The sequence below is a fragment of the Chiloscyllium plagiosum genome, unplaced genomic scaffold, assembly GCF_037043375.1.
Source record: "Chiloscyllium plagiosum isolate Xiang-an unplaced genomic scaffold, Cpla_swu_hap1 HiC_scaffold_10, whole genome shotgun sequence".
Lineage (NCBI taxonomy): Eukaryota > Metazoa > Chordata > Chondrichthyes > Orectolobiformes > Hemiscylliidae > Chiloscyllium > Chiloscyllium plagiosum.
In genome coordinates, this window is record NW_028270148.1 from 50,476,033 (window position 1) to 50,501,392 (window position 25,360).

A 25,360-nucleotide genomic window follows, 5' to 3' on the forward strand; every position below is an offset into this window, starting at 1 on the left:
TTGACTCTCAATTGCCATTTGAAATGGCTGAGCAAACCACTCAGTTGTATCAATGACTGCAAGTCTCAACAAAAAAAATGAAACTAAGTGGACCACGTGGCATCAGGAAAGACAAGGGAAGAAACAGCCCTATCGACCCTGCAAAGTCCTCCTTACCAACATCAGGCAGCGAGTGCCATAAATGAGAGCGCTGTCTCACAGACCAGTTAACCAACAGCATGACATAGTCATACCCATGGAATCATACCAAGAGACACTAGGAATAATGTGGTAAGTAACTCACCTCCTGACTCCCTAAAGCCTGTCCACCCTCTACAAGGCACAAGTCAGAAGCATGATGCAGTCCAACAACATTCAAGAAGCTTGACACCACCCAGGACAATGCATGACTTCTTCAAGTATCCACTACCATCACCACCAATGCTCAATGGCGGCTGTGTATATTATCTATAAGATTCACTGCAGAAATTCACCAAAGATTCTTAGAATACCACCTTACAAATCCATGACCACTTCCATCTAGAAAGACAGGGCAGCAGAGAGATGCCATCCTAACTTGGATATATATTGCCATTGTGCCTGGGACAAAATCCTGGAATTATGTCCCGAAAAGCATGGTGGGTCAACCTGCAGCACATGTACTGCAGCAGTTCAAGAAGGCAGGTCACCATCACCTTCTTCAGGGCAACGAGGGATTGGCAATAAATGCTGGCTCGCCAGTGATGCCCAGATCCCACGAATGAATAAAGTAAAATTGCATAATAAGGCACGAGAAAGACTGTTATTGTCGATGATGCTACGCTTGCCCATAGGCTGCAGTGGAGAGGTTCCAAAGGACCTCTAAACCCCATGCAATCATAATAGGAATTTCCATACTTAACACAATTAGTTTTGCTGTAAAAACCCATGAAAAATGTTAAACCTTCTTAAACAATGTGTAACCAGGTTTTTAATGTCATACTAGCTTCATAATTATTGCTAATCATCCCCAGTGATCTGGAGAAATTAAACTTATGTTTAGGGAATGCCAAATTTCTCGACTCTGATTAAAAACTAATTATTTAAAATTTGTGCTTTTCTAAGAATTTTGGTCACATCCATTTTAGTCACTATCCAATACAGTCATGCATTCATTTCCCTTTACAAAAATTTGAATTAAAAGTGAAGTAGTTCTATTGCTTTTTAATTCCCAGTTTGGAAAAGGTGAATACTTCAACCTGAATGTTTGCCTATCTGCTTGCTCATATCACTATTGCAACTCCAGATTTAATCTGGTAAAAGGAGAAACCAATGCCAGAGATCAGTAGGCAGATTGATTCAAGGCCGGTGGCAATGCCCGGCAACAGCCTCGCCACTTAAACTGACTTACACCATGCCCTACATTGTCATTTCTGGTTTGTAGCCTTTAACTGCTTTTGCTGCCTTTTTGCTGTTTCTTTACTTCATTTAAATTGAGTCTATATCTGGCTCTTCAAATTTAAGATCTGTTCTCACTAATATGTTGATCTCAAGTTTTATTACCTTACCTGCTTTGTCTTTTCACCAACTCTTCTTAAAGACAGAAGGATTATGAGGCCAACCAGGTTCAAGGCACTCAGTTGGCTTTTCATGTAAAAATTATAGATCAGGAGCGTAGTCCACCCTTATTATTTGCTTACATATGGGAACATAATTTTCATTTACCACATTTTCATTTGGCACACTTCTTCTTAGATTGCTAAACCAGTGATATCTATCCCCTACAACACACCAGATTTTAAAGGAACTGTTTTTAAAAATTGGTTCAATTATATGAAATTATAGCAGTTAACCAGTTTTGCTAATATTTGCATATTCTATAAAGATATTGGTTAAAGAGTTTACTTTTCATCTCTTCCCCAAAATTCCAAGAGCGATTAAAATCCTGTTTGGTCTTCTTTAATTCATCTTCCAGTTGGTGAATTTGTGTAGAATTCTGATTAAGCTTGTTGCTCAGGCAGTTTCTTTCTTCCTGAATACTCTGTAATTAGAAAATTGTTTGCAAAATTTGATTCTACTTAAATTGATAATGTGAATAAATAGCTAAATTTAAAAATGTGAAGTGTGTAAAAGAATATGGTCACTGATAACTGTTACTATTCAGTTTCTCCCAAAGGAAATAAAAGTAAAAAAAGTAAGACCTCTAGCTTCTACCATGCCTAATTCATTTGCCACTCAAACCACCACCAATAGGTCATTTCTAAACTCAAACACTCTAATGCTCTTCGGTGACCTTTTTGAGGTTTGTTAAGGTTATTGTACAATGAGAGGATTAATTAGCAACATTGTGGTGCAAGATCCTTTGGGGAATACTGACCATAATAAGGTAGAATTCTTCAGTAAGATCAAGAGAGACACAATTAAAGCTGAGATTAGGGTCCTAACTTTGATGCTATGACGCATGCATTGGCTAGGATAAGCTAGCCAAGGATACTTAAAGGGTTGACACTGTGGATAGGCAATATCAGACATTTAAAGAACACATGGATGAACTTCAACAAATGTACATCCCTGTCTGGCGTAAGAGTAAAACTGGCAAGATAGCTCGACCATGGCTAATAAGGGAAATCAGGGATATAGTGTTAAAGCTAGAGTAAGGAGCAAATCAGAGGACTGGGAGAAATTTAAAATTCAGCAGAGGAGGATAAAGGGGTTAATTTGGAAGAGGAACAATAGAATATGAAAGTAAGCTCGCAGAAGACATAAAAACTGACTACAAAAGCTTTGAAAGATACGTTAAGTGAAAAAGACTGGCAAATCTGTTAGAAACAGGTGAATTCATAATAGACAACAAAGAGATGGCATACCAGTTGAACAAATACTTTGGATCTGTCTTCACGAAGGAGGAGACAAATAACATTTTAGAAATGCTAGGGGACAGAAAATCAAGTATGAAGGAGGAACTTAAAGAAATCCTTATTAGTCAGGAAATGCTTTGGGGAAACTGAAGGGATTAAAACCTGATAAGTCCCCAAAGCCTGATGCTCTCCATCCTAGAGTACTTAAGGAAGTGAACCTAGAAATAGCAGACACATTGGTGACCATTTTCCAGCATTCTATAGACTCTGGAAGAGTTCCAATGGACTAGAGGGTAGCTAATGTAACCCCACATTTTAAAAAAGGAGGAAGAGAGAAAACAGGGAATTATTGGCTGGTTAGCCTGATATCAATGGTGGGGAAAATTCTGGAGTCAATTATGAAGGATGTAATAACTGAGCATTTGGTGACAGAAAAGCTCCAAATGAGCATGGATTCACTAAAGGGAAATCATGCTTGATAAATCATTTTTGAGGATGTGACCAGTAGAGTGGACATGGGTAAATCAGTAAGTTTTGAGTATCCAGACTTTCGAAATGTTTTTGACAAGGTTCCACACAAGAGGTCAGTCAGAAAAATGAATGGTCATAGCATCTGAGGTAACGTTTGGACATGGATAATGAACTGGTTGGCAGACAGGAAGCAGAGAGTTAGAGTGGCAGTCAGTGACGAATGGAATATTGCAGGGTTCGGTCTAGGACCCTAGCTCTTCACAATATACTTGAATGATTTGGACGAAGGAATTGAATTCAATATCTCCAAATTTGCAGATGACACTAAGCTAAGTGGCAGTGTATGCTTAAGGAGGATGTTAAGAGGCTGCAGGGTGACTTGGACACGCTGGCTGAGTGGGCAAGTAGTTATATAATGTGGATAAATGTGAGGTTAGCTATTTCAGTCAGAAAAATCGGAAAGCAGATTACTTGAATGGTGGGGTTTAGAGAAAGGCAAGATGCAAGAAGTCTTGGTTGTCACGGTGCAACAGTCGCTGAAGGTTGGCTTGCAAATGCAGTAGGCAGAGAGAAAGGCTAATAGCATGGTGGCCTTCATAGCAAGAGGATTTGGATATAGCAGTAGGGATGTCTTGCTGCAGTTATACAGGATTGAGGCCACACATTGGGAATTGTGTGCAGGTTTGATCTTCTATTCTTAGGAAAGACATTCTTGCTATTGAGGAAGTCCAGTGAAGCTTCATCAGACTGATTCCCAGGATGGCAGGATTGAAATATGAAGAAAGATTAGATCAACAGGCCTTGTATTTGTTGGAATGTAGAAGAATGAGAGGGGATCTGATAGAAATATATTAAATCCTGATGGGACTGGACAGGTTAGATGCAGGGAGAATGTTCCTGATGTTGGGGAAGTTCAGAACCACGGGTCACAGTTTAAGAATAGAGTAAGCCATTCAGGATGGAGATGAGGAAGAATTTCTTCATTCACAGAGTTGTGAACCAATAGAATTCTCTACCACAGAAATCTGTTGGGGCCAATTTGTTAGATATATTTAAGAGGGAGCTGGATGTGTTCCTAAAGGGTTCAAGGAGTATGGGGAAAAGTAGGAATGTGATACTGAAATTGCATGATCATATTGAATGCTAGTTTAGGCTCAAAGGCCAAATGGCCTACTCCTGCACCCAGTTTCTATGAAATCATCAGGTGCCCAGATAAGGTCAATGATAGGGTGGGGAGATCAAAACTAGGAGGCATATTTTTAAGGTGAGAGGAGAAAGATTTAAAAATGACATAAGCAACAATTTTTTTTTTAGACAGAGTAATGAGTGTGCGAAACTGCCAGAGAATGTGCTGAATGTATGTACAGTTACAACATTTAAAAGACATTTGAATAAGTTCATGAATAATAAAGGTTTGGTGAGATATGGGCCAAGAGCAGGCAGGTGGGACTAGTTTTTTTGGGAACATGGTCAGTGTGGACTGGTTGGACTAAAGGATCTGTATCCATGCTATATGATCTATGACTCTACTCTTATAAGATACCTATTCTTCACTTTGAAGTTTTGGCTCATCCAAAATGCAGCATTTTGCATCAATTACCCCGGCCCTCCATACCTTACATTAGTTCTCTCGCCCTATCGTTACTCAAAATTTTAAATGTTAACCTTATATAGAATTATCTCTTCATTTCTTCACAACCTCCAAGCCTGACAACTCCCCCACTTGCACAACCAAATGCTCTGTTCCTGACTTAGTCTCTTGTGCAGTATCTCTCCTTTTCTGCCTACCCCTGTAGCTGCCTAGGCATTGAGGTAAAACTATAAGAAAGCAAATGCTAGAAATCTGACACAAAAAATGAGACGACTGGAGAATCTCAGCAGGTCTGGCAGCATCTGTGGAGAGAAAATACAGTTAAAATTTCAAATCCAGTTGAGGCTGCCATCCTTTAAGCATTATACTTTCTAAAGTCCTTTTGGTTCAGAGTAATTTTTCCTCAAGTCTCAGTGATATACCTAGAGTGTTTTCTGCCCCAAGACTCTGTTTAATAGCAAGTTACCGTTGATATGACAGGTATATTGAATATCAATGATATAGTCTGCCTCATTCTTTGAATGCTGTCTCGCTTCTATATACAAAACAGTGTAAGAACATTCATTGAGAAAAGGGAAGTGCACACTCATTTAATAAACTAAAATGCCAAGCAGAATTGTTCATTCTTTCAAAAAAGTTTGAATTCCTTAATAAATCTTACTTCGAGTTTTTTTTTCAAGTCATTTTCCTTTGTCTGATTTTCCTTTAGCATTTGGTTAGACAGAGATAATTGTTGCTTGATTTCATCCAGTTCTCTTTCTAGTTTTTGTTTGTGTGCTGTTACCTGTAATTAAAATTTCAAATGTAAAAACCTTTCAATCACTTTTTATCCTTAAGTAAAATGAAAATATTTGATAAGATCAGTTTTCCTAATTTGAAAGTAATTAAACCTTATCGAATGGACATTATAATGAATGGACTGTAAATCCTAGTTCTCAAACACCTTGTGCACCAAAATGAGAAATTTGCATATAGTTTGAATCATAGCTCACATTGCTTTTGAAGCATAACAGAGGAATTCAATATCCAGACATTGTTAGAGTTACTGCTTAAAAAATTGAGCAAACGAGTCTAAATTTGTCATTAAGTGCATTCATTCAGATAGTTCAACACTGCAAGTTGTACACATTAGATACATGAGTTGAGTCCAAAATTACATACTTTATCACTCTCCAACTGTAGAGCACTATAATCATTTTTGGCTTGCTGTAACTCCTGGTTCAGCTTATTTTTCATTTGGCTGAATTGTTGATCCAGGCTCTGCAGGGAGTGTTGTTGATGAGAAAGCTCCTTTGAAAGATATAAAATTTAGAGATTAAGTATACACATATGTATAAAGGAGCCCTGGCAAAGCTGGAACTTTGGGAATTAGGGTGAAATCTCTTCATTCATTGAAATCATATCTAGTACAAAGGAAGAGTGTTGTGGTTGTTGGAGGTCAATTATCTCAAGCGCAAAATATCACTGAAGCAGTTGGTAGTGAGACTTGAACAGATGTTCCAGCCTAAAGGTAGAGACACTGCCACTGTGCTACAAGAGCCCAATGTACTTCTTAAGTTAGATACTTTCTATTCAAACTCTTTGGAAATATTGTTACACACCTCTGGAGCAGATGGGATTTGAACCTGGGTCTCCTGGCTTAGAGGTAGGGGCACTATCATTGCATCCCAAGACTGTCAGACCCAATGATTTTCAGTTGCCTCATTAATCATTTTCCATCCACCATAAGATCAGAGGTGGGCATGCTTGTTGATGATAGCACAATGTTCAGATACTGAAGTAGCCCACGTCAAACTGCAGGAAAACTGGACAACATCCAGGCTTGGACTCTTAATATTCATGCTGCAAAAGTGCAAGGCATTGACCATCTCCAACATGAGAGAATATAACCATCTCTCCTTAACATTCAATGGCATTAACATATCTTGCGGTTACCATTGATCAGAAACTACACTGGATCTGTCAGATTGATATTACAGCTACAAGAGCAGATCAGAGACTGAAAATTAAGCAATGAATAATGAACTTCCTGACTCTCTTCAAACCCTGCCGAGGCATGAGTCAGGAGTTTCACTGAATGATCTCCACTTGCCTGATTAAGTGCAGCTCCAACCACACCTTTGAAGGTCAGCAACACCGAGGAGAAAACAACCTGCTTGACTGGCACTCCATTTAGGACCTTCAACATTCATTCCCTCCACCACTGACATAAACTAGCAGCAAAGTGTAGCATCTCCAAGATGCGCTGAACTAATTCAAAAAGACTCCTTCAACAGCACATTCCAAATCTCTGATCTGGATTGCCTAGAGTTACATGGGAACACCACTATCTGAAAGTTTCTTTCCAAGGCACATACCACCCTAACTTGGCCCAGTCCTTTACTGTCACTGGGACAAAATCTGGAAGCTTATAGTGCCTACATCATATGGAAAGCAGAATTTCAAGAAGGCAGCTCACCACCATCTTATCAAGGACAAAGCCAAAATTTGTTGTCTGTTGGCCACCACCCTTGAGAAGGTCATGTCTATTTTTAAACCATAACAATCACCCAAACATATTACAGGTCACTGAATAATACATATTCTTTTTTGCAAGATTTGTGAAGGTTTGTAGCTCAGGTTGAGGTTTAGGGTGTAGGTTTGCTCACTGAGCTGTAGGTTTGATATCCAGACGTTTCATTATCTGGCTAGGTAACATCATCAGTGGCGACCTCCAAGTGAAGCGAAGCTGTTGTCTCCTGCTTTCTATTTTGTTTATATCTTGCTCCTGGATGGGGTTCCTGGGATTTGTGGTGATGTCATTCCCTGTTCATTTTCTGAGGGGTTGATAGATGGCATCTAGATCTATGTGCTTGTTTATTGCGTTGTGGTTGGAGTGCCAGGCCTCTAGGAATTCTCTGGCATGTCTTTGCTTAGCCTGTCCCAGGATAGATGTGTTGTCCCAGTCGAAATGGTGGTTTTTTTCATCCGTGTGTAGGGCTATGAGGGAGAGGGGGTTGTGTCTTTTTGTGGCTAGCTGGTGTTCATGTATCCTGGTGGCTAACTTTCTTCCTGTTTGTCCTATGTAGTGTTTGTGACATTCCTTGCATGAAATTTTATAGATGACGTTGGTTTTGTCCTTGGGTTGTACTGGGTTTTTTAAGTTTGTTAGTTTTTGTTTGAGAGTCTTGGTGAGTTTGTGTGCTACTAGGATTCTGAGGGGTCTCAGTAGTCTGGCTGTCATTTCTGAAACTTCTTTGATATATGGTAAGGTGGTTAGGGTTTCTGGCTGTGTTTTGTCTGCTTGTTGTGGTTTGTTCTTGAGGAATCTGCGCACTGTGTTTTTTGAGTATCCATTCTTCTTGAATACGTCGTATAGGTGGATATCAAACCTACAGCTCAGCGAGCAAACCTACACCCTAAATCTCAACCTGAGCTACAAACCTTCACAAACCTTGCAAAAACCTATGGGCGCAACACGCTACAACTGGCCCGAAGATGGGAAAGGAATCCGAGAGAGTTCTACCTGCGAACAACTGTACTTCCTGCATGAATGTTTAAGAAAACAGGTACTGCCAAAATGTTTCCAATATAAACCGCCGATAAAAACACCTCAAGCCAGAAATTTAACAGAACAAAACGGCCACAGAATGCTCCGAGAACTAATCAATGACGCCCACCACAGACTCCGAAAATACAACCGGGAAATTGCGTGCCAAAAACCGTTATTCAAACAAGCAACAACTCAAGAATGGACAGATGCGGTAGAATGAGCCATAAACACCAAACAACGACAAACACAGATAAAGAAAAATCGGGACCTGAAGAAAAAACTTGACAAGCTCACAAAAAAGGACAAAACCGATAACACAGGGGCATGGATAAAGAAGGTATCAGACCGGACCCTATCAGACACAGAAGAAGCGGTATACTAGTCAAAGGATTAAATTTCAATTACCGAGACGCTGACAAGAAGGATTTCCTAGCGGCATTAGAAACCACATTGAAGGACAACAATCTCATGGAAGAAACACAACAACCTATCAGACAGACAGTTACACCTACTCTGAGCCGAAAAAGGGAAGGAAACAAACTGAACACACAAGAAAAGAAAGCCCTAGAAAACCTCAAAAAAGACAAAAACATTGTTATATTACCTGCAGACAAAGGTCGGCTCACAGTCATCCTGAACAGAGTTAAAAATCACACAACACCAGGTTATAGTCCAACAGGTTTAATTGGAAGCACACTAGCTTTCGGAGCGACGCTCCTTCATCAGGTGATTGTCGCTCCGAAAGCTAGTGTGCTTCCAATTAAACCTGTTGGACTATAACCTGGTGTTGTGTGATTTTTAACTTTGTACACCCCAGTCCAACACTGGTATCTCCAAACCAAATAAACCTGTTGGACTATAACCTGGTGTTAGGTGATTTTTAACTTTGAACACCCCAGTCCAACACCGGCATCTCCAAATCATCCAGAACAGAAGGGACTACATCGAGAAAGCCAATGCACTACTCGTAGACACCAAGACCTACCAAAGGGTGGCGCTAGACTCAACCCCATAATTAGGAAACAAAATTACATATCTCCTAAGAAAATTAGACAATTCCGGACAATTAAACAAGACGAAATTCCAGAAAATGAAACCCGACAGGACCAACACCCCACGATTCTACAGACTACCCAAAATCCATAAACCAGGAACCCCTCCCCCAGACCTATAGTGTCACTATCCGGAACACCTACTTACAGACTGGCCAAAGAACTACACGCAAGACTGAAATACCTAGTAGAAGAGTCACAGCACTCCATCCACTCCACCCACGAATTCCTAAAAAACACCAAAATAGAGGAAGACGAAGCAATGATCTCATTCGACGTAACAGCACTATTCACCTCCATCAACATCGACCTAGCAAAGGAAAAACTCGCCACACTTTTAGAACAGACCATCACACACAGACCAACCACCATCAATCACATTACCAACGAAAACATCATGAAGCTAGTGGACCTGTGCCTCACCACCCACTTCACTTTCAACAACATAGTCTACAAACAAACCAACGGCACAGCCATGGGATCTCCGCTATCAGGATTCATAGCAAAAGCGGTAATGCAAAGGTTAGAACAAACAGCCCTACCAATCATCAAACCAAAAATCTGGGTTCGCTACGTAGATGACACCTTTGCCATCACAAAACGAAACAAGATAGAAGAGACATTTAACATCATCAACAACACCCTCACAGGCATAAAGTTCACCAAGGAGGAAGAAACTGACAACAAACTCGCATTTCTGGATGTCACCGTAGAAAGAAAGGACAAGGGAGAATTACAAACCTGCATATACAGAAAACTGACAAACACTGACCAAATACTCAACTACACCAGCAACCACCCCAACACACACAAACGAAGCTGTATCAGAACACTATTCCAACGAGCCACCACACACTGCAGCACAGACGAACTTCGAAAAACAGAGGAGAACCACCTATACGACGTATTCAAGAAGAACGGATACTCAAAAACACAGTGCGCAGATTCCTCAAGAACAAACCACAACAAGCAGACAAAACACAGCCAGAAACCCTAACCACCTTACCATATATCAAAGAAGTTTCAGAAATGACAGCCAGACTACTGAGACCCCTCAGAATCCGAGTAGCACACAAACTCACCAAGACTCTCAAACAAAAACTAACAAACTTAAAAAACCCAGTACAACCCAAGGACAAAACCAACGTCATCTATAAAATTCCATGCAAGGAATGTCACAAACACTACATAGGACAAACAGGAAGAAAGTTAGCCACCAGGATACATGAACACCAGCTAGCCACAAAAAGACACAACCCCCTCTCCCTCGTAGCCCTACACACGGATGAAAAAACCCACCATTTCGACTGGGACAACACATCTATCCTGGGACAGGCTAAGCAAAGACATGCCAGAGAATTCCTAGAGGCCTGGCACTCCAACCACAACGCCATAAACAAGCATATAGATCTAGAGGTCATCTATCAACCCTCAGAAAATGAACTTGAAATGACATCACCACAAATCCCAGGAACCCCATCCAGGAGAAAGATATAAATAGAAAGCAGGAGACAACAGCTTCGCTTTACTTGGAGGTCGCCACTGATGACGTTACCTAGCCAGGTAATGAAACGTCTGGATATATCCTTTTTGCTTGAGGGAGAAAATAGCACAAACCAAAAAGCAATGGGAATTAATGGAGCGGTCTGAGAGTGAAGAGAAGCAGCACCCACCTGCATGTTTTGTTCTGCAATGAGGAAATAATGATGGCCACTTTGAGAAGATACATTGCTGAGAACCATTGTTTCCCCACTTCCTCTCAATTCTAGAAACTCGTCCTGCTCTGTCCACTCTCCAGTCATGCTCAATGCCAGATGAAGCTCCATTAGGTTATTCATGCCTCGAATTTTGTGTATTAGTGATTAAGTCAAGATATACTTCAGTTCTTGACACACCACTCTAAAGTATTGAAGTTTTAAACAATTACGGAAAAGCAGCCAAAACTCAGACATTGCATTAGCAGCGAGAAGAATTCATCCTTTGTTAGAGACAAAAAAGTTGCAGATGCTGGAATCAAAGGTAGACATGCAGGAGGCTGGAAGAACACTGCAAGTCAGGCAGCATCAGGAGGTGGAGAAGTCAACATTTTGGGTGTAGCCCTTCTTCAGGACCATCCAGAACAAAAGATCCAGCAACTAATTATCAACTGGTTGCTGATCCCTTTGGATAACATTTGGGTGGGGTGGGTTTACAAGAGAAGATTTTGTAAATTCAATGGTATGAAGGGACATATGATGCTAAGGAAGCACACACACTGCAGTGTGGAACTAAAAAATGGCACTAATGTCAAAGCATCATTACACAATGATGGATGTTACAAATTTGCCTGTTTTATGTGCTCCCAGTTGTTTTTAGTTTGCCTGTACACACACCTTTGTAATTGCACGGTCCAGTGCACTTTCTATTCAAACTAAGCCTGTATGTAAACATGATCTTGACAATTGAGGAGATCCACAAAAATAGGTGCTAATGGAGCCCTTTTTGACCCTTGATCTCAGCGTAATGGCTAACTTTTACGGATCATTCTAGTCCTGCCCCATTCGGCTAGAAAGTCAGCAATGAGCACACACACCATACAGTTGGCTGTACTTTAGCAATTGATGATCAGAATCAGCATTAATTGCTATACCATAAGACTTCTGCTCTATCTTGAGGGTAAGTCTTGCTTCAGAGAGCTGGAAGGGTGTTAAACTCTGTAGTTCCAGCAGCATCACAAAACAACAGTGGCCACTGCTGGGACTACAGGCAGAAACAATGAAGAGGAGCTTGGATTGATAGGTCAATCCAGGCTCTCACTAGGGCCAGGAAAGCAGTTGCTGGCAAAGAGGGTGGAGGGCCATGATGAGCGGTCAGATGGACCAAGCAAAAGAAGAAACATAATCTGGAGATGGAGCAGCATTGCCTCTGATGAGCATAGTGCTGGACCAATCCCATTGCAGGTAAAATGGCGGTACAGGCAGGATGTGGACTATTAGTTGCCCATTTAAAAACCTCAAAAGCTCCAAGTATGTTCTAGCTGCCACTTCTCTCCCGTCCCTCACAAAATATCAGACAACTTAGGAGTAGGTAGCGCACTGGATTTTACAGCATTCAAACCCACGAATTGATGCATGTAGCATCCAAACCATTCATATATTTAGGATGCGATACATGTAGAAACATAAATAAAGTGATAGAGATGTACAGCACAAATAAAGGCCTTTGGCTACCCTAACTTTGGCATCATTAATCAAGTCAGGTTGGTAGATGTGGAAAAGCCTGAAGAAATTCATCCCCATGAGTGAACTCCAAGCCACACATATCAGATACAATAGTATATGGAAATTGCATACATACTATCAACTGTTTTGTCTTCAAACTACAATGCAAAGTTTTACTTTAGCGGGTGTTGATTTCAAATAATGCTGAGAGCATTGTTATCACCTGTTGGAAATCCTTTTCCTTATCTTTTAACTTCTGTTCCATGTTGCGTCGTGTACTTTCAGCATTTTGTCTGTGACAACTCAATTCATCAGATACCTGCTTCAGCTTTTGTTCAACCATCAGACACTAACAAAATCAGAAACAAATATGGATGTGACTTTTATATTCTGGAATGGATTCTAGTACCAATACAAGCAAGAGCAAATAATTTAAGAAATGTTTAGATTATGGAATATAATGCATAAAATGTGAAATTGAGGTTTCTTATTTGATTTTATGCTACTTATACCTACAAAGATAGACAAGTTGATTTCGCAAAAGTTCTCACAGTTAGAGCTTATATCTTGATCAAATCAGGACATGGAATATTTTGCCTTTTGATTAAATAAATCCTCTGTTCTTAGCTGAAGATGGTGGCTGGAATCTTTCTGAGTGGAGGTGGGCTAGCAAAAATAAATAACATGTAATGCAGGTGAAAAACACCATATCTCTCCCCCACCCTGAATTTGTACTTGCAGAGTTACATTTTACTTTGCTCAAAAACTGCATGAATCCATGCAAGATTCTGTAAATCCATTTTTTAGATTAGAATCAGTCTGACCGTTGTGGCACAGACAGTCTCACACAGGGCAGCTCCCACCTTCAATACATTATCTGGGCAAACATGACATCAATTGTTAAAGTTCACTTGAGAATGTAACTTTTTTTAAAAAAGGTTTTGCGATTTTCATATGAAAGAACTGAAACCAACATGGTCATTCTAAAAGATGAGAGACTTATCAAACAATCCAGGTCTTTTTTCAATATATAACTTCAGTTACATCACACTGTAAACTTTTGCGATAAATTCTGTGTCTTACAGTCTTATTCTCCACAACCACCTGATGAAGGAGTAGCGCTCCGAAAGCCAGTGCTTCCAAATGAACCTGTTAGACTATAACCTAGTGTTGTGTGATTTTTAACTTTGAAGCAAATAAGCATGACAGATAAGAAGGAGAAAAGCTAACTTGGTAAGATGGGAATAAAATTGAAAAGATAAACTAAAAACAAATACAAAAAGATAAAACAATAAAGAGTAATGTTTAAAACTGATTAATAGTTCAGTAGCTACCTGAAATAACAACAGAAAATGCTGAAAGCACTCAGCCAGTCAGACAGCATCTGTGCAGAGAGAAACAAAGATTTTTGTTTAGATTAATAACCTCTTAGAGTACTGATTCTCAGCTCCAGGACATCTCTGCAGGACCTCCTTAGGAGTGACCTAAACCCAAGCATCCACAGCTTCTTCATCAATGACCTTCCCTCCATCATAAGGTCAGAATGGAGATGTTCACTGATGATTACACAATGCTCAGCACCATTTGTGACTTCTCAGATACTGTTGCAGCCTATGTTCAAATGTAACAAGATCTGGACAATATGCAGGCTTGGGCAGACAAGTAGCAAGTAACATTTGCGCCACACAAATGCCACGCTATGACCATTATCAATAGGAGACAATCCAACCATCACCTTCTGACATTCAATGATGTAACCATCACTAAAATCTATACTAACAATAGCCTGGGAATTAATCGTTGACCATAAACTCAAATGGATTCATCACATAAACACAATGGCTACAAGACCAGACCAGAGGCTAGGAATACTGCGGCAAGTAACTAATCTTCTGATTCCCAAAAGCCTGTTCTTCACCCACAAGGCACAAGACAGGAATGTGATGTAATACTCCCCACTTGCCTGGATGAGTGTAGCTCCAACAACGCTCAAGAAGCTTGACACCATCTAGGACAAAGCAGCCCACTTGATTGGCACTACATCCATAAGCATCCACTTCGTCCACCACTAATGCTCAGTAACATCAGTGTGTATCATCTGCAAGATGCAGTGCAGAAATTCATCAAAGATCCTCAGACAGCACTTTCCAAACCGATGACCACGTTCATCTAGACGGGCAAGGGCAGTATATACATAGTCGAGCGTGTGTTACTGGAAAAGCACAGCAGGTCAGGCAGCATCCAAGGAGCAGGAGAATCGACGTTTCGGGCAGGAGCCCTTCCTCTGGAATGGGCTTGGGGAGTACAGTGAGAGAGAGATTCAGTGAGATCTTTGTTGAGATAGGAGGAGAACTTCTTAAAGGTAGGCATCCTTGGAAGAGGCTTTACGGTCAGGTTAAAATCAACTAGGAGAAAGGGAAGTCTGCAGATGCTGGATATCAGAGTCGAGAGTGTGTTGCTAGAAAAGCTTAGCACATCAGGCAGCATCCAAGGAGCAGGAGAAACGACGTTTTGGGCTGGAGTCCTTCATCAGGAATGATTCTTGATGCCTTTCCAGCAACACCTTCTCGACTCTGATCTCCAGCATCTGCAGACCTCACTTTCTCCCAGCATATACATAAGAACACCACTACCTTCAGGTTCCCCTCCTAACTTGTAAACATATCGCTGTTCCTTCACTGCCACTGGGTATAAATCCTGGCATTCTCTCCCTAACAGCATTGAGGTCTACCTACAGCGCACGGAATGCACCAGTTCAAGTAGTCAGCCCATCACTACCTTCTCAAAGGCAACTAGGGACAGGCAATAAATGCTGGCCAGCCAGTGATGCCCACATCCCATAAATCACTACGAAAAAAGACAAAGATTCCATACCTGAATTAATTATTTCTCTCTTCACAGATGCTGGCTGACATGCTAAATATTTCCAGCATTTTCTAATATGATTTCAAATTTCAAACATCCACAGTACTTTACTAGTTTTTAAAATCAGGAGAAATATATTCCACTAAAAATCAACAAACTAACCAGTAACAATATTCTATGGATGAATAAAGACAAAATGAAACTAAGAAAAACACGTTGGGAAATATGATGTATTTATACATTTAATACTTTTTGCAATAAAAACTTTGATTTTGCTGTTCTAACTCGAGAGTAATTGTCTCAAACAAATGAACTGCATACTGAAATGACATAGTTTTAAAGAATTCATCCGCTTGTTGCAGTCAAACATCAAGTGGTAAAAGGGCAAAACTAGTCTTCCCCTTCTCACCTGGTTATAACAGGATACACTCAGGAATCACTAAAGTAAGCAAATCAGCTTTAGTAGGTTCATGAGGTAAAGCAACCAAGCACTGGGAAAAAAATTCGCGAAAAAAACTGAAAAGTCAGGGAAGTTAAACTTGAATTCGGGAAAACTTGGAATGCTATATACTGTTCAGGTAATCTTATTATAAAAATGCAAAAGCAGTAGAATCATTGTGTAAAAAGAAAAGTTTAAAAAGTTAATACCAGAATTGGTAAGAGTGAGTACAGGAGTTGGAAGGTCATGTTGCGGCTGTACGGGACATTGGTTAGGCCAGTGTTGGAATATTGTGTGCAATTCTGGTCTCCTTCCTATTGGAAAGATATTGTGAAACTTGAAAGGGTTCAGAAAAGATTTACAAGGATGTTGCCAGGGTTGGAGGATTTGAGCTATAGGGAGAGATTGAATAGGCTGGGGCTGTTTTCCCTGGAGCGTCAGAGGCTGAGGGGTGACCTTATAAAGATTTATAAAATGATGAAGGGCATGGATAGGATAAATAGACAAATTATTTTCCCTAAGGTGAGCCAACACATATCCAGAGGGCATAGGTTTAGGTTGAGAGGGGAAAGATAATAAAAGAGACCTAAGAGACCCCAACTCTTTCATACAGAGCGTGGTACGTATGTGGAATGAGCTGCCAGAGGAAGTGGTGGAGGCTAGTACAATTTCAACATTTAAAAAGCATCTGGATGGTTATATGAATAGGAAGGGTTTGGAGGGATATGGGCCAGGTGCTGCCAGTTGGGACTAGATTGGGTTGGGATTTCTGGATGGCATGGACGAGTTGGACCAAAGGGTCTGTTTCCATGTTGTAGGTCTTTATAAATCTATAAAAACAGATGAGGAGTGACCTGACAGAGATCATTAATATAATAAAAAGGTTTGATCGGGTAGAAAGAGAAAATGTTTCTAATGCTGAAGAGGTAGAAAACTAGAGATCAGAAGTACAAGATAATCACTAATAAATACCACAGGGAATTAAGATCCTTCTTTACTCAGAATGGGAAGAATGTGGAATACAATACTACAAAGAGCATTTTAGGGAAATATAATTGATTCATTGGAGGGATAGCTAGATAATCTTGTAACAAGAATGAAACTTCCTGATATAGTTAGGAGGAGGAGGATGGGACAAGATTCATGCGAGCATGAATGCTGCCATGGGCCAGCTGGATCAAATGCTTGTTCAGTGTAGTACATTCAATGCAACATTCTCATAAGATAAACATAAAAATGGAAAATTATTCAATGTCAAACAAGTAGTGTACATGAAAGAATAATGTATAGTTATTGATTTTAAAAACTGAATAAAATTAAACGAATTAGCTACATTATAATCATTCTAATTAAAATGACAAATTAGCTTAAAAGTGAATTAATGGATCTTACTGTACCTTTGTACTGGCTTGTTCACACTGTGCAGTTACCTTGGTCAATTCATCTCTGGACTTACTGAGTTTTTGTTCTTTCTCTGAAAGATCTACTTTAGCTTTATCAAACTGGAATTGGATTTCATGAAGTTTATTCAGATGATTTTTGATTTCTTTCTCCTGAGTTTTAAGTCGAAATTCCAGATCAGAAACTTTAGTTTGCAGGTCTTCAAAACAAAAAGTGCACACCTTTCATCAACTCTACAAATTAAGTATAACTGCAGTCCAACAATTAATCATTTATTCTGCTTGAAACATTTCAACACTTAAAACTATTTTATTCAAGAGCAATATTACAGCTAGTACTAAAACACTTCAGAAAACACAGGGGCATCAGTAGGGTGTACAATAATAGAATGCAGTATATCTCAGGCTATTAGATCCAAAATTTATATTCAATTTATTATTCTAGCTTGTTGTTCTGATGTGTAAGTCATTATTTTGTAATTGTTCTACAAATGACAAATTTCTGTCAGTCAATACTTTTCACCTTTCAAACAAGTATAGGTAATTCAATAAAATGAACCATTGTTGAATTTACTAATTTGACGTCATGTTTTATATGGAATTAGAAATTTAAATAAAAATATTGACAACATTGCGATTTTTAAACTGCTGGCTCATCAGTTATGCTTTCATCCTTATTTTAATAAGTGGCCAACTGTTTGGTAAATGGAAGTATAATGTGGGAAAATGTAAAATCGTCAATTTTGTATAAAAAAAGCATATTATCAAAATGATGACAGATTGCAGAGCTCTGAGATACAGATGACTCTGGGTGTCCTACTGCTTACACCACAGAAAGCTAAAGTGGAAGAAAGCAAATAATTAGGGAAGCTAATGGAATGTTATTTATCATGAGTGGAATTGAATAGAAAAGTAGGGAGGGTACGCTTCAGTTATGGAGCACTGATGAGACAACATCTGAGCATTGTGTGCAGTATTGATCACCTTATTTAAGATAGGATGTAAGTATGTTGGAAGCAGTTCAGTGGAACCTTACTCAACTAATACATATTTTTGTCTTGTGAGGAAAGGTTTGGACAGGCTAGGCTGTATCCTCTGGAGTTTATAAGAGGAAGAGATGACTTAATTGAAGTAAGAGATCCTGAAGGATTTTGACAGGATAGATGTTGAGAGGATGTGACAGAATCTAGAACTATGGATTGTTGTTTAAAAATTAGGGGTTGTGCATGTAAAGAGATGAGGCAAAATATTTTCACAAAGGCCCATGTGTTTTTGGAACTTACTCTCTGAAAAGGTAATGAAACATTGACGTTTCAGTATTTTAAAGGTATAAGTAGATAAGCTTATTGCAAGTAAGGGGGCGGAATGGAATCAGATGTTGGTCAATATTCCGACTTATGGTTAAAATCAAATCAGCCATGATCTAATTAAATAATGGAGCAGGTTTGAGGGCTGAATGACTTACTCCTGCTCCTTATTCATAACATACATTGATAAGACCACATAGTTAAATTTAAAACTGGCCAATAATATGACAGCTTCGTGACTAATTTAAGGACTTAGCCAGTGAAATTTTCTCATTGTTATTGAAATCCGTTTTTCTCTGTAAAAATATGGACCATCCACTCTTGCACTGATAGCAAAACACTAACAGTTCGAAATGACTGTCAAATTGTGGAACAGAAAATTTAAATCATCATCCAGAAGCTGAAAATCATTAACCAAATCAAGTAAGGCACAATGTTAATATTAATTTCAAAAAGAATTAGGATTTCTGAACAAATACGTTGTGGCTGGCATAAGGATGAAGAAAGGTTGAAAAACATGTCAAGATGAATGACAGGAGTATATAGCAGTCCCAACACAAGATGATGTGGTCACTATGGATCATCATGAGGCCCTAGTGTATTTGAGTCAAGAGAAGACAATGCTACATAAATAACACAAACATAAAAATGTTGACTTTGCATTACTATGTAGTACACCAGGAAACGAAAAAAGTACAAACGGTAACGTACTATAACCTGTAAAGAAAACATAAGAATTTCTTATATGCTCAATTAGTTGATTTACTCTAATTCAGGGCAATTAATTTAATGATTTTTAAAAATGCCATGGGATAATCAGAAAGATATAGATTTATAATCGGTGTAAAGATTAAATTGCAGAAAATATATATTATTTATCAAATAAAGGATTCTTAGGATTGGATGAACTCCTCTTCAATCTTTCGGAGTCTTCATTTAAACCCTGTTATAAATGTCTTCTACAAAATGAATTTGAGTAATCCACATCTTAGTGGATGCAAAGATATAGTACAAATTGATACTAGTTTGGATGTAGTGAATACTTAACTGTGTGAAAGGTAAAAAGATTTACTCTTATGCAGTACAGAGATCAGTTCTAAAAGTTGAATTCAGGGTGCATTACTTAGAATAAAGAATGTTAACTATAAGTAAGAAATTGAAGAACACTGCATCAAAGATTAGAATGATCAAAGTGAGATGGACAAATTGAGAAGTATATTTAGTGAAATGGGTATAATATTTGTTTGCACACTACTTGTGATCCTCATGCTTTATAGAATTATAAAATTGTTTATGAAAGCAATTTCTCTCAAAATGGTTAGTTATGAGTAATTACTTTTGGATCACTACAATACCTTGATTTTGTAATTTCAGTTGGTCCTCCTGCTTAGAGGTGTCCACACTGTTATTAATCCAGCTTGTTGAGTGTGTAGTCTTTTGCAGTGATTTGGGACAATGCGTCAAGGGAGTTTCTTCTTGGTCCCATTGAAAATTCATGGCAATACCCTTCTTCATTGGGGTTTCTAGTGAATGAGAGGTTTGGTGACTTGGAGTTTGTTCTTGTTGCCATGGAAATACAAAAGAGGATCGCTGATGTGCCATATTCCGATGGCCAGTGGTGCTTTGAGGCTGCGTCTGGTTAGACAACTGAAAAATGGGAAAAAAAATTCAATTCAGAAAGGAGTTCTCTAACAAGTGCTCTACTTTTAAATATGTTTGTTAATCTGAAACTGAGAACACTCCTATTGCTGTATGGATTTTAATTTATAGTCAGCATAGATATAAACCAGATTACAAAAGCAGGAAAGTGTATTCATTCATTGTACAATCCAGGTCATCAGGAAAGTGTCTTGCTACATTAGAGATGAGAACTATCAAGAACTACCACAATATTACTCAGCATTTATATGAAATTTCTAAAATGGACTATATTGCAAAGTGCTTCAAAAAGGTATAACAAAAAAAATTGCCACCAAACCAAAGAAAATTAAGGGGGAGGAGCTAAAGCATTGTTAAAGAGCTGAATTTTAACAAGGATCCTAAAGGAGCATAGGGATGTGGAAAGGCTGAGAGCTCAGAGACAGAATTGCAGAGCATGGAGCCTAAGTATCTGAACACAGAGCTGCCAGTGGACGGAAAGGACAGGAAGTTTTAAAACTAGGTTTAGTAGAATGAACTGTAGAATCAATTGTATGATTGGCGTATCGTACAGAAATACAATAGTTTAGCAATGAGGGCATTGAAAGATGAGAACAAACAAATATCCAATATAAATGTCCTATCTTGGTATTTTTTGCCGGATCCTGCAGGGTACTCACCTTACTAATGTCTTTGTTGTGTCAGTCATTTGAACCATTTGACTTGGTCACTAGACCAATAATCATTACCACATTCTGCCAACACCTTGCCCCTGAGTGAAGCCTCCCCTCCAAACAAGGCTTTTGAGAAACTGCTTGCCAAATCACTACAGTGTTGGTGTGGCTTTTAACCACCAACTTATACTTTAGTCTCACTTCTCCTACTCCATTGGCTCTATCCCCTGTTGAACAAGTCACCATTCCTCCCTTTAAAACCATGGTTTCTTCCCTCACTTTAAGCCCCAACAAATGTATCTCACTAAATTATACTCCAAATTCCACCTTCCCATCCTCAAAAACTCATTACTGCTCCTCTGAATTCACTGCCTCCACCATCCCCACAGTCCATACAAAAGGTCTCTTTCATACAAGTCCTTCTACCCATTCTTACTGTCAGCCTCTTAAAATTACCCAGTGTCCATTTCCATCATCTCAAATTCATGTAGCATCTCCAAATGCTTCATTGTCACTTTTGGCAGCCACAACCCTAACTCCATTACCGGGCCAACCTAAAATTACTGTCAGTGTTTCCAGTCAGCTGTGGATGCATGCAACTGCACACTCAGAGGGTCCTATGTAAGATGCTGTGGATGCAGTGTATACAAAATTGAAAAGTACCATGCATTAATACTAAGAAACCAAGTACAATGAAAACATTTAGAGGGAACATTGCTTTCAGCTGTATTTTTCATCTCAACTTTCTAGCTTTTGGCTCTCCAATTTCCCCAACACGCAATTGTTTTTTCTATTCATTCATGGGACATGGGCATTTCTGGTTAGCCAGCATCCCTAATTGCCCTTGAGAAGGTGGTGCTGACCTGCCTTCTTGAACCACTGCAGTCTACATGCTGTAGGTTGAGCTACAATGTCCTTACGGAGGGAATTCCGGGATTTTTACCTAGCAACAGTGAAAAATGGAGATATATTTCCAAGTCAGAATGTTCAGAGGCTTGGAGGGGAACTTCCAGGTGGTGGTATTCTCATTTATATGCAACGCTTGTCCTACTAAATGAAATCGCTTGTGGGATTGGAAAGTGCTGTCTAAGAAACATTGGTAAAGTTCTACAGTCCATCTTGTAGATAGCACACACCGCTGTTAGCGAGCATCAGAAATTTATGCTTGTGGATGTGATGCCAATCATCAGGCTGTTTTGACCAGCATGGTGTCAAGCTATTTCAATGTTGTTGGAGCTGCACTCATCCAGGAAAGTGGGGAGTATAACTTCACATTTCTGGTAAATGATATACAGGCTTTGGAGAGACAGGATGCGAGTTATTCACTGCAGTATTACTCACTGTCCCGACCTGCTTTTGCAGCTGCTGTATTTATGTGGCAAGTCTAGTCGAGTTTCTAGTCAACAGTAACAACAAAGTTGTTGATATTGGGGAGTCAGTGACGGTAACGCAACTGCATGTCAAGATGCAGTGATTGGATTATCTTTTATTGGAGATGGTCATTAGCATTCATGTCACACAAAAGCACTGGTCAGCCCAAGCCTGGATATTGTTCAGATATTGTTGCTTTTGAACATGGACTGCTACAGTATCTGAAGAGTAACAAATGGTGCTGAAATTTATGCAATCAGCAATCATCGCATTTTCTGACTTTATAATGGTGGGAAGTCGCTGATGAAGCAGCTGAAAATGGTTTAGACCTAGGACACTACCCCAAGGAATTCCTGCAAAGATGTCGTGGACCTGGGATGACTGACTTCCAACAATCACAATCATCTTCCCATGTGCCAGGTACGACTCAAACTAGTACAGAGTTTCAGCAGATCAGAGCTGAAAATGTGTTGCTGGAAAAGCGCAGCAGGTCAGGCAGCATCCAGGGAACAGGAGAATCGACATTTCGGGCATAAGCCCTTCTTCATGCCCGAAACGTCGATTCTCCTGTTCCCTGGATGCTGCCTGACCTGCTGCGCTTTTCCAGCAACACATTTTCAGCCCTAGTACAGAGTTTGCCTTCTGATAACCATCGATTCCAGTTTTGCTCGGTCTACTTGGATGCCATTCTGGGTCAAATGTGGGCTTGACATCAAGGATGGTTAATCTCATCTCACTTCTGGAATTCAGCTCTTTTAGACCATGTTTGAACCAAGGCTGTAATGAGGTCAGAAGCTGAGCGTCAAAAAACAGGTTATTGCTGAGTAGGTGTTGCTTGATGGCACTGCTGATGACATCATTTTACGACGATTGAGAGTACACTAACCAGACAATGGTTGGCCAGGTTGATTATGCCCGGCTTTTTGCGTACAGCACACACCTAGGCAATTTTCCACAGTGTTAGGTAGATGCCAGTGTTGTATCTGTACTGGAAGAGCTTGGCTATGAGAGCAGTTCTGGAGCAGAAGTCTCCAGTACTATTGCCCAAATCTCATCAGGGCCTCTGCTGTCTGGAATAATGTTGAGGACACCCAAGACAAATCCTTCCCAACTGTATACAACTGTGCCACCATCTCTGCTGGGTCTGTCCCGCCTGTGGGACAGAACATATCCAGGGGTAGTGGTGACTGGGACATTGTCTGTAAGGTATGATCCCATGCCAATTTAGTAAGGGGAACTTTGCAGAGCAGACAGAGCTATTTCTGTCATTGTCTTTTCCAGTGGTCCTTCCGGGTTCAATCCGTCGTTGAGATTTTATAAAGATTGATACAACTGAGTGGTTTGCTAGGCAACTTCAGAGGGAAGTTGAGAGTCAACCGTATTCTAGTAATTCTGGAATGACATGTAATCCAGTCTAAGTGAGGGTGGCAGATTTCCTTGCCGGAAGGGAATTTTTCATGCTTTTCATGATCACCAATATATTAATTCCAACCTTTTCTTTACCGAATTCAAACCCAGATCCCCAGAACTTTAGCGGAGTTTCTGGATTAATAGTTTATCAATAATAGGGCTATCGCCTCCGTATACAATAATCAACATGTAGCCACTCTCTGGTGAGAGAAGCTAGCTAGGTGGCTTCAGAACACATGTGACAGGTGACCATCCCCCCACATTGAAAGATATTACCACAAGGTGCAAAGAACAATAGGAAAACTTGAGCTTTAACACCAAAGGAATCGGAGAGTTCAAAAGGTATATGAGAGAGAAATTGAAGACAGGTGTGAAAGGCTTTCTATAATAGGGTAGCAATGGCAGTTTGTAAAGGAACGAGGAGTGGTAGATAGGACACAGACTGCTTGAAATGACTGTTAACATGGAGATTATGAAGGAACATTGGATTGTCAGCAGCTAAATGGAAACAGGGTCAAAGGATCAATAGGTTTGATGCAACAAACTAGGTGAGGAAGACAGAATGAAAACTAGAGACAAGGTTTCAGGCTGCAAGCAGACAAGGGAGAGGAAAGCAGCAGATGGGCTTGAAGACAGTTTCAGACCTGGTCTAAGAAGTTCTTGATCTCCTAAACTTGTTAGGGATAAGGTAAGACTTATAACAGTTGATAGATGAAACATGAATTTATTTTTAAAATTTGGAATGCCAGTGATTTTATAGTAACATATCAAACCTTGCCTTACTTTACTTTCCAGACAATTATATCTGTAATGATCAAACTCCATGCTTTTACAATTCCAGATGAAGATGCTACCTGTGAGAAGTGCTTGATTGGAGCTCATTAATAGAATTCATGACTATGGTGAAATTTGTGGCACAGGCAGGTGCAAAGTCTGGCAAGGTCTACCTTTGTTATTGGGAGCATCGTTTATGGGTAGGGCTTCATGGGGGGTGAACAGCAACAATTTTTCATTCCTGTCTAGCACAAAAGTAAACTGGGAAAGGTAGCCAAACTATGGTTTACCAGAGAAATTAGAGATAGTGTTAGATCCAATGAAGAAATATATAAATGGTCCAGAGAAAACAAAAATTTGAGGAATGGGAGCATGAATTTACAATAGGGAAGTTATACTTGACATCGTCAAAGAATTCCAGTAGATTTAGCTATTAGAATTGATGGAAGCGGAGAAAGTGGAGATCATTTGGGCGGCACAGTGGTTAGCACTGCTGCCTCACAGCGCCAGAGACCCGGGTTCAATTCCCGCCTCGGGCGACTGTCTGTGTGGAGTTTGCACGTTCTCCCAGTGTCTGCGTGGGTTTCCTCCGGGTGCTCCGGTTTCCTCCCACAATCCAAAGATGTGCAGGTAAGGTGAATTGGCCATGCTAAATTGCCCGTAGTGTTAGGTAAGGGGTAAATGTAGGGGTATGGGTGGGTTGCGCTTCGGCGGGTCGGTGTGGACTTGTTGGGCCGAAGGGCCTGTTTCCACACTGTAATGTAAATGTTTATTTGCAAATTTTACTCTTACACAAGACTGTGCAAAATTGTTTTTTTAT

At 39.8% G+C, this 25,360-nt stretch overlaps 1 protein-coding gene across 4 annotated transcripts in view; it reads right to left on the reverse strand.

The window, feature by feature from the left end:
- cenpf (centromere protein F) overlaps nucleotides 1-25,360 on the reverse strand; it is a 106,647-nt gene that overhangs the window by 54,427 nt on the left and 26,860 nt on the right. For all 4 annotated transcript variants that reach the window (XM_043695815.2, XM_087991327.1, XM_087991328.1 and 1 more), the window contains exons 6-11: nucleotides 20,029-20,320; nucleotides 17,364-17,566; nucleotides 12,886-13,011; nucleotides 6,040-6,168; nucleotides 5,540-5,662; nucleotides 1,864-1,999 (exon numbers count right to left, since the gene is read on the reverse strand). In XM_043695815.2, the coding sequence (XP_043551750.2) occupies nucleotides 1,864-1,999; nucleotides 5,540-5,662; nucleotides 6,040-6,168; nucleotides 12,886-13,011; nucleotides 17,364-17,566; nucleotides 20,029-20,320 (1,009 nt within the window). The remainder of the gene's footprint in view (nucleotides 1-1,863; nucleotides 2,000-5,539; nucleotides 5,663-6,039; nucleotides 6,169-12,885; nucleotides 13,012-17,363; nucleotides 17,567-20,028; nucleotides 20,321-25,360) is intronic.